Source organism: Eleginops maclovinus, chromosome 7 (genome assembly GCF_036324505.1).
Source record: "Eleginops maclovinus isolate JMC-PN-2008 ecotype Puerto Natales chromosome 7, JC_Emac_rtc_rv5, whole genome shotgun sequence".
In the NCBI taxonomy this organism is placed as follows: Eukaryota; Metazoa; Chordata; class Actinopteri; order Perciformes; family Eleginopidae; genus Eleginops; species Eleginops maclovinus.
The window spans coordinates 20,821,756-20,831,450 of NC_086355.1; the positions used below are offsets into that span (position 1 = coordinate 20,821,756).

Consider the following 9,695-nt stretch of genomic DNA (forward strand, 5'->3'; position numbering starts at 1 on the left):
ATTTGCATTTAGATTGAATCAATTGAAATTAAAATCACCTTTGATATCCACAGTGAAGTGAAAAGTGTCATCACAGGTTTCACAGCTGTATAGCCCTGAGTGCAAGAACTCAGCAGATGGTATAATGAGTCTCCTCAATGTGCCTTTACTCTGTATATCCCAATCATTTTGCAGGGAGAGTTTTACGCCATCTTTATACCAGCAGACGGGCACAGTAGAGTCTGCAACCTCACATTCCAGCTCCAAATGTTTGCCCGCTTCAAGTGACTTGGTTCTCTCAACGTCAAAGATAGTAGAGCACGTCACTGGTATAGCTAGCATTGGGAATTCAGGACAGCTAAATAAAATCAAGACTGGGGAAATACCTTGCAAAAATGTAACTGCCGAGCAGAACAAAAGGGGCTTTGGAGACTTAATTCAGAGTATAGCAGTCACAAAACAAATGATAATAACTTTAAATGATCTAGTCCAGAAACTGTTATTTAAGGTTATGTGCATGAAACAGTCTTTCAAACCACATACAGTTCAAGCGGGATAATTAGTTGCATCTAGAAAAAGGATGTGGGGTTATAATATTAACGCACAAGATAAAAAGTGTAAAGTCACCTTTGATCTCCACTTGAAACTCCATGGTATCATCCTTTGTGGTGCATCTGTACACACCAGAGTTGCTCAGCTCTGCAGACTGAACAATTAACCTCCTTGTGTTGCCCTCTGTCTGGATTTCTACTCCAGAGTTTGAAATGAGCTGAATTTCATCCTTGTACCAGCAAACATGGGCCTCAGGATCCGACACCACACACTGGAGTACAATAGGGCAGCCTGCTTCGATCGACCTCATCCTCAGTTCTTCGGGAATTGCTGAGAACTTCACAGGTGGAGCTATAGATATGTTTAAATCTTAAGTCAACCTTATATCAACCTCATGACAGCCCTTAAGACTATTCATATTAAGCCATTAGCCAATAACTAAATTGCTAACATGCTGTAATGCAGTCAAAGAAAAGGCGACAGCTTAGCTGCACTTCTAATGAGTGCTATGAAGAAAGACAATAGACAACATACAACAGGGAATCGGAGTTAGTTGCTTTTGCTAAGGATGAGCCAGTTAATGTTTTACATCGCTTAAGGTAAAACAAATCACCTTTGATGTCCACACTGAACGAGATGGTGTCACCCTTTGTCTTGCAGCAGTATAATCCAGAATGGAAAAATTCTGCTGAATGGATGATCAGTTTTCTTGCCAAGCCTTCAGTTAGAATATCTACTCCAGTTTGAGGATGGAGCTTTGACCCATCTTTGTACCAGTGCACCTGGGCAGAAGGATCTGAGAGCTCACAGCTTAAAACAATAGGGTAGCCGATTTCAATGGTTTTGTTCCTCTCACCATCTGGAACTGCTGAAAACCTCACAGGTGGGGCTATGGATATTTACATATTTCAATGGTTCATTCAATGTAAATGCCATACAATTTGATAAATCTCACTTGAAAGAAGACTAAATACATTTGTTCATAAGAAACGAAAGTGGGCATACAAATAAAGTAGGTGAAAGACACCAGCATTGTAAGAAACTCACTCCACTCACCCTCTACTTCCACATTGAATCTGATGACGTCATCAATGGCATCACAGCAATAGACTCCCGAATGTGAGAATTCTGCTGATTGGATGACAATTCTTCTCATGGTACCCTCGGATTGGATATGCAGACCCTCAATTGTTTGTAATTCCACCCCATTCTTGTACCAGTGGACTGGAGCTGCAGGGTCTGACAGCTCACAGTAGAGCACAATGGGGTTTCCAATTTCTACAAATTTGTTTCGATCCATTTCTGACATTGGTGAAAACTTGACAAGTGGAGCTGCAAATATGGAAAAACAATGACATTTTAAGGCTTGTCATTTAGGATAATTAATTGAATGATACACACACTTATGAACAAATGATGACAGTGACCCATACATACCTTGAATGTACAATGCAGCCGAATCCCGAATGCTATAGGCAATAAATGTGATCTCAGCTCCATTGTCTGTATCACGTACTCCTCGAATGCGAAGAGATTGGTGTGTTCGTGAGCGACGCATGGAATATCGTTCTTCTTCCTGAAGCTGAGCACCATTTAAGAACCATGTACCGATTACTGAAGCAGAGAGCTCAATAGAGAAGAGGGCATCTTGTCCCTCGGGCACCAAGGCATCCTGTAACGGAGCTTGGATTCTGGCAACTGGAACTGAAAAGAGAATCATGTTTTTACATGCTTTTAGCAAGCAATATGAATAAACAATATCATGAATTGACTAAAGCAATTACCCAAATGAACAGCTCTAGGGAACTCCACAGTGTTACTCTTCCCATATTTGTTCACACTGCAGATGCGAAATCGATAATCGGCTTCACATGGTACGCTGTCCCCAAGGATCTCCACAGAGGTTGCAGAGTCAGTGGTCAGGCACTGTAACCACTCCTGTGAACCAGTGCCCACTTCCTGTCGATCAAGCACATATCCAGATGGAGGGTTCTTTCGTGAGTCTTGAGCAGGAACCCACGAGAGAAGAGCTGCATTAGCACGCTCTGTGTTGATCTGCACACTCACTGGACAACTGGGAGGGCAATGTCTTGCCGCTGAAAAAGGAAACACCCATGCTAAATCAATGTCTCTTTGGACTGGCACAACTGATGCATGTTGATTGATTCCAAAACTAATTTATCAATCTAAATATTTATTTAGCAAATACTGTATTTGTACTTGTACTTTGTTGTAATCTACTAATGAGGTACCCTACCTTTCACTCTTAGCTGAGAGGATGTCTTGGATCTGCCTACAAGGAAAGTCACAAGTCCAGAATCTTGGGGCATTGTATTGACAAAAACCAGGATGTGAGTTCGACCAAAGGATTTAAGTATGGTCTGATGTGTCTCACGCAGCTCTACGGCATCTTTGTACCAATGTATGTCCATTTCTTCTTTTTCCACTTCAACACAAAAGGCAGCATTTTCGCCTTCCAATACATCCACTTTTCGTGGAAGCTTCCGCAAAATTGTCCCTGCAAGAAAACACTTGCAAAGTGAGTGACTTGTTAGGACATTAACATATATAAAATATTAGTTATCTAATGTAAGACAAAGACCCTACAAACTAAACAACAATATACTGTACATCATTTTTCATTCCCTTTCTGAACAATACATTGTTGGGACGTAATTTTTAAGTGATTTCCAAAATCGTCTCGCATCGGCATTGTTAAAAACAACTTAAAAAGTTAATATAAAGGGACCTTTATTATCAAGGTTTAATAGAGAACTGCCGTGTTAGGGTTCAGGAATAATTTTGGTCATGGTTAAAAGAAACACTGTTGACTATCAGTATCAAACACCGTCTTTTCATATGTTTAACCACTTTTGTCTCCTCTACTTCGATTAGCGTTTCTCACTAGAACATACACATTTGTTGTTTCCTAAACATCTAATGTTGTCATTTTTCTGGGAAAAAGGATGGAGGAGTTTCATAATTGACTGGGACCTTTTAACATAGTGTTTCCTAAATGGCGCTGTTTTAAAAAAGCATTAAAGGTGACAACAAACACACAATGAGTGGTTCCCAAAGTTACCTGACAAAAATTAAGACACAAACTTTATGCTCACTACCATTACAATTTTTATCTTAAAAAATGCACTTTGTCTCTCTGGTGCAAGACCACCCACAAGGAGGATAGATTTACCTTTTACAGCTACCTCTGCAATGCTTCTGCCCCCATCCGGCATCTCACAGAGGTATATCCCATCATCATCAACATCAATGTCACGGATAGTCAGTCGCCGTTTGGTTCCCCACTCCTCCATTCCATATTTGGCCCCTGGCTGCAGTCGTCTATCCTCCAGATACCATGTGATGGAAACAGAGTCCTCTGGAACTTCACACTCAAGAACAGCCAAATCTCGTTCCCATACTTCTAGATCAATGAGAGGCTGCTTGAACCTCACAGGCGGCTCTGGCAACACAAAGGAAGAAACAAAACAGATTTAATAGGCTAATATCAAAATGTAAAAATAAAAAAAAGGAAATCTAGTTTTAGATGTTCCAATTTACTTCTAATCATAAAGACACATTAGGGTTACTTGATCTTTATAAAGTCCTCAGGTAAGATGACCCTGCGAAAACACATTACATCATCTATGCGCTTGAAGTTCACGGCGTAAATTGAAATATATTTAGCAGTAAATTCCAATGAAGCACACACGATGGGCAAAATCATGAGACAAGTGGTTCATTTAGTCGAGGAATGGTAAGGTCATTATCACATAGGGTGTAAGATAGGAAATCAAGTGTTGGTAACTGACACCACCAGATGGTACCAGACTGTTGTAACAAACAAATGTGAACTGTTTATATTAGTCTGTGTGCAAAGCATTACATGTATTCATATTACTAGGTCCAATCAAACACGAAGACAATAAATAAATAAATACATAAATTGCCTTCAGATCTACTCTCGAACCACCTTATATCTGACTGACACAGTACAATACTCTCTGTTGCTGCCATGAGTTTGGACTTCTGGTCCATGTGAGAAACATGATCCCCATCCCAAAGACTTCGATCACATGGACGCCCCCCTTTCACAAGCTAAGTGACTTTGCAGACATACTGCCATTGGAATCCATCTCAAGATGAACTTTGCCTGTTTAGATATTTCCCAGGTTGAATTTCATATAATTATTACACCGGTGAACCCGGATCAAATTGCATTTATGCAGTTGGATATGATTATACCACTGGTTGTATATGAAGCTCACTGGCCTGACAATTTGTATTTTTGTTTTAGCTCAACTGGATGAGAATACAGACCATATACTTGACATTTCTCTTAACAGTATCAGTAGGAAAAAAGGAGATTTTTGAAGCATCAAATTACCGCCATAAAACTCTTTCAACGTTTGATTTTGCCTTGTCTGTCTGGCCCTACCCCAATAAATGATCTCAGACTCTCTTTGGAGATATCTCACTGACATCATTCTAGCATCACATGGATAGAAATCTGATCCAAGAACACACCACACCCTCCCTCACTCACTCTTTTACTCGTGCAGCATCGCAGGCTGCAACAATGTCTGTTTTTAAAATTTTGCAAGTGTACCTACATTTAACAAGATTCTAACTTAATGATAATGATCTTGACTTACCCTTTACAGAAAGATGTACAGCACTGAGGGTTTGCCCGGCAGTATTTGAAGCAGCACAAACATAAACTCCATTATCCTTCTGCTTACAGTACAGAACCTTAAGTGTGAAGTATCCTTCTCTGTCCTCGTATAACAAATAACGCCTTCCGGAAAGTATCAGTCTGCCGTCTTTCCTCCAAATGATTTCTGGTTTGGGTTTCCCAGTCACAAAGCAGCGAAATTTGGCATGTTTCCCCTCTGTCACTGCAAACATTTTGACTTTAGTTGACATTGTCTCGTCTTTGAGCCGGTTTGGCAATTGTCTCCTCTGTTTTCCTTGGTGGGCTTTCCAGTGGCCATTTGTGTAGCCATTTCGATTACCTTCTTCCTCATGACCTGGGCCTGCATCAACCAGCAACACAGCTCCTGCCAAGGCTTCCCCAAACTCATTCCTGGCTTTGCATGTATAGACACCACCATCTGGAGCACGAGTCTTAAAGATCTTGAGCTGGAACCATCCACCATCCTGGAAGCCCACACTGAAATGTGTGCTTTCAAATATTTCATTGAGTTTTCTCCCATCCTTTTCCCAGACAACGTCGGGTCGTGGGTTTCCCCAGAGCTTACAAGAGAAAACTGCGTCTTCCCCACGGCCGGCGCGAGTGGAGAGAGGCTTGATGAGGAATCGTGGCTTATTTTCCTCTCGGATCTCCAACTCTTGTGCTTCGCCTTCCACCTTCAATGTGGCTGCTGCATATGTTTCCCCAATGCTGTTCTTTGCTTTGCATATGTACTGACCACTATCCTCTATGGTTACAGCTGAAATTATGAGATTGTAAACATTTCCATCCTCAAAGATCCTGAATCGACCCTGTGGGTCAATCTTTTCATTGTTTCTCTCCCAGATGACTGCGGGCCTTGGATCACCACCAATTTGACACTTTAGGACTGCGTCAGTTCCACTTTGGACCACAACAGGTCTTGGATAGGCGAAGAAACGCGGTGCACCGCCGAATACATCCATTTCTGCTTAGCTGTCAACTTTACTGAACCTTTGGCACTCAAGGAGAGTAATACGTGGTAGTTATTCACTGGAGGAAGACGGTCCAACTTCTGCACTGCAAATTTCTAAAAGAAGAAATAAAAGATGAATTACTTTAATATCGAAGGGCTCATGAGATTGAAATGAGAAAATAAACATTAAACAATCTAAAGTGTAACTATCATGTATCTGTATAAGTAATTGTATGAAGTATGCAATAAAGTTATACATTGAGACTTTCTGTATAAAGAAAATGAGCCCTAATGGACAACCCCTCAGCCTCCTTTACGAGCATCTGTTTCAGTGCAAACGGATGGTATGAATATTAGGGCTAATTGAATTAGATCTGTCTGCATGAGAGAAAAACATAGGCGAGCAGAGAGAGGGGACAGCATAGTCCTATTGCAACAGCAGCCACAACACATAGCAAGTACAGCTGGTGCTGTATTTCAATGGGAAAGTGCTTAATATAGTATGGCCTAAATAAAGACCTGCGATGGAGTGTGTGTCAGGTATCACAAAGAAGGTTCTGAAACCCGCGTGCTCACACAAACACAGGCTGAAATGATATTCCACCCCAGAGGGCTTGTAGTCAAAATATGCTGAGCAAATGTCACAGTTAAAATATCTAAATTAAAAAAATATTTTATTTTTAACAGTGAAATTCAGAGATACATTTCTCCATAAGACCCCTGAGCACATTGATGTTTGCCGCTATGTCTGTCCTCATCTTCAAAAAATAAATATAATTTAAGAAATCCTACTTTCTGTTATTCTCTCTCTCTCTCTCTCTCTCTCACTAAAAGAAGGCTTTCTGTTGACTATTGTGTCATCTCAATCTAAAAGTTTCCTGGGAGAGCCTCTTGAATAGGAAAAATATATTATTGCATAAGTAAACTGAGTTTTAGTGTTTTAGGACAGCCCCCAGAGAGAGTTGTAACTTAGTCCTCTTGGATGCAGGGAACAATGATTCAAGTCTTAATAAAGGTAATGTTAGGATTTATATGAAACCACTTCATCATACTATTAAGTATCTTTTGCAGGACAATTTACACTGAAACAATATATTAATGTTAATTTGTTTAATAAAATACGGTTCTTATTCAAGCAGAACAACCCTACTCATGGTCAAAAACTGGAAAATTGAGCAATAGTTTACTGCATTTTTGACACTTTTTTAAAAAACTGTCTCATCTTTATGTGTGATGCAGACTGATGCAGATAAAGCTAGCTGTTATCCCTTTATAGTTTGTTCAGCTTACCCTTAACTTTGTAAGTATATACAATGTAGGCAACATTGAGTTTAATATAGTATTGATTAACCTAACAACACCGTTTGTTCACTTAACAATTGAACTGAATATTGTAAAACATTTTTGTATTTATGTTGAATATACCATTCAACTTAATTAGATCTTTACTGTTGCTACGTTGCTTAAGAACTGTTTTTCACGGAGCCAAATGTTTAACTAGCACAGTTTGGACATTGTGATGAAAGTGTCTTCAATATTCCCTCCGGAGGTTTTAAAGAGGAGATTAACCCCTGTGTTTACTTGTCTGATTTAATTGGAATGACCTCTGCCCCTTGTGAAGCGGTGCCGTGTATCCCTCACATGACCTACCTCGCTTCAGTCGCCGGGAACGACCGTCAACATACATTCCGCACTTGCAATCTCTCTTTTAGGTAAGAAGCAATGCCACCCGTCTCCTGAAGGCTGAGTAATGTCCCAAGTTGACTTCAGATTCAGAAACATGCTCTCCTCAAGGATCCAAAGTTGTACTCCGGTACATCTTCATAGACTTGTGTCAGTAGGAGGAACTGAACACAGAACTTGAGTATACACACAGGCTTCCCGTTGAACAACTTCAGTGTTCCCCCAATCTCTGTCGTTCAAGCCTCAGACACCCCAAGTGTCATTGTTCATGGAATACCGTTAAATGCTTTTGCAGCTGCTGCTGTCCCCTAAAAATACTGGCTGCCTCGATGACAGCAGTGAAGATAAGTCAGGCACTTCCATTCACTTGCCAGCAGGGGCTAAAGATAGTTCAGGTGGCCAGTGCATAGCAGGCTGCTTAGCTTACTTGAGGCTTTGGAATAAATTCCAAGGAAAAGAACACACTTCTAGTCCCCCAATATTTTAAAGCTCATCTTAAATAAATCTCCAACATTTGTTCAATCCATAAATTCTTAACAATGTACATCGTCTAAAACTAAGAAAAGTATGAAAGCAAGTGTTTTTGAAACAGAGCTTGTAAACTAGATAGATATGGCTCACCTTATGGTGCATTCTCATCGGGGCTGTAGATAATGCCAAATACTAAAAAGCTCAGAAGAATAGCAAAAAAAGCAGCATCCTACAATTATGAGCTGATCTTGTTTTATGATTCTTGAACACTGTTGACCATTTCTATATTTATCGGCATGTAAAGTTCCAAAATAAGTGCAGCCTTGTATAATTGAATAATTACGAGGGATAGAAGAGGGGAAAGCCTCTGATGCTGCAGCTCCCTGTACCATTATAACTTCTCTCTAATTCTGTGTCAATACTCACACAAGCTGCAGATACATAGACACTATTTTTCAAGCTGATGTTAAAACATTTTGATTAGAAATTGCAACTTAACTGTTTATATGGACCCTAAACAAAGTGTATTCCCATGCATTAAAGCATTTCATCAGATTATAATGGTTCTGACTTTACTCTACGATGTGAATCATTGTAGAAGAACAGCACGTTTTTCTTTTTGATTGGGTTGAAGAATGCAAGATATAAAAAGGACAAAATCTGGGTGTGTGAAGTTAGAGAGCACCCTCCTCATCTTTGAGGCTATTAGCTAGAGACTAAGTAAGAACACAACTGAATCTCCAACTTAACTCTTAGCACTGGAGTTGTTGTGAGTGATCTTGGCGTCGGCTTTTGAGGTTGGGTTTTAAAGCATGTGATTCTGCTGCAGTTATATTGATTTCGTCGCTCAGCTCATCTGGAAACACAAAGCATAATTGTTGAAGTAGCTATTGTACTTTGTGGAGACCGGACCAAAACCCTGGTTATTTATACGCACTGCTCTTGAAGTCCCGCAACTCCAGCAGCCTAATACTGTTGAATATGTGAAAAGGAGATATGTTGTACTCAATGTGTTCAATAACTAGATTGTATTGAGTAGCTATGTGTGTCTCCAAGTCATTCTTTTTACGGGATTACGTGATCAAAGCTGATTCATGTATGCCTCCACGCAGCAGCAGAGGAGTGTTTTGTTTATAACAGTATATTAACTATTCAACCCATCAGATCAGTCAAAGACAATGTTCCTTAAGCTTATATATAAAAGCGACTTTTTGAGCATGGTAATATGGAAATCAACTCTATTCCATGCATATTCTTAATGTTTGGCAATTGTATTGGCTGGATAGAGTAAATACCTGCATGAGTACACTGGAGCTTTGCATGTTCTAAACCAGCTGTTTACCTGGCTTTGAGACATGAACA

General features: G+C 40.0%; 1 protein-coding gene across 2 annotated transcripts in view; it reads right to left on the reverse strand.

Annotated features, from left to right (window-relative positions):
* Nucleotides 1–7,993, reverse strand: part of obsl1b (obscurin like cytoskeletal adaptor 1b) — a 36,286-nt gene extending 28,293 nt beyond the window's left edge. Inside the window, exons 1-10 of one of the 2 annotated variants that reach the window (XM_063887355.1) lie at nt 7,830–7,993; nt 5,187–6,293; nt 3,725–3,994; nt 2,789–3,049; nt 2,316–2,627; nt 1,969–2,235; nt 1,588–1,863; nt 1,145–1,420; nt 607–882; nt 39–314 (exon numbers count right to left, since the gene is read on the reverse strand). In XM_063887355.1, coding sequence (XP_063743425.1) covers nt 39–314; nt 607–882; nt 1,145–1,420; nt 1,588–1,863; nt 1,969–2,235; nt 2,316–2,627; nt 2,789–3,049; nt 3,725–3,994; nt 5,187–6,189 — 3,217 coding nt within the window. In that variant the 5' untranslated portion in view covers nt 6,190–6,293; nt 7,830–7,993. The remainder of the gene's footprint in view (nt 1–38; nt 315–606; nt 883–1,144; nt 1,421–1,587; nt 1,864–1,968; nt 2,236–2,315; nt 2,628–2,788; nt 3,050–3,724; nt 3,995–5,186; nt 6,294–7,829) is intronic. The other variant, XM_063887356.1, reaches the window with a different exon arrangement.
* Nucleotides 7,994–9,695: the final 1,702 nt, after the last annotated feature.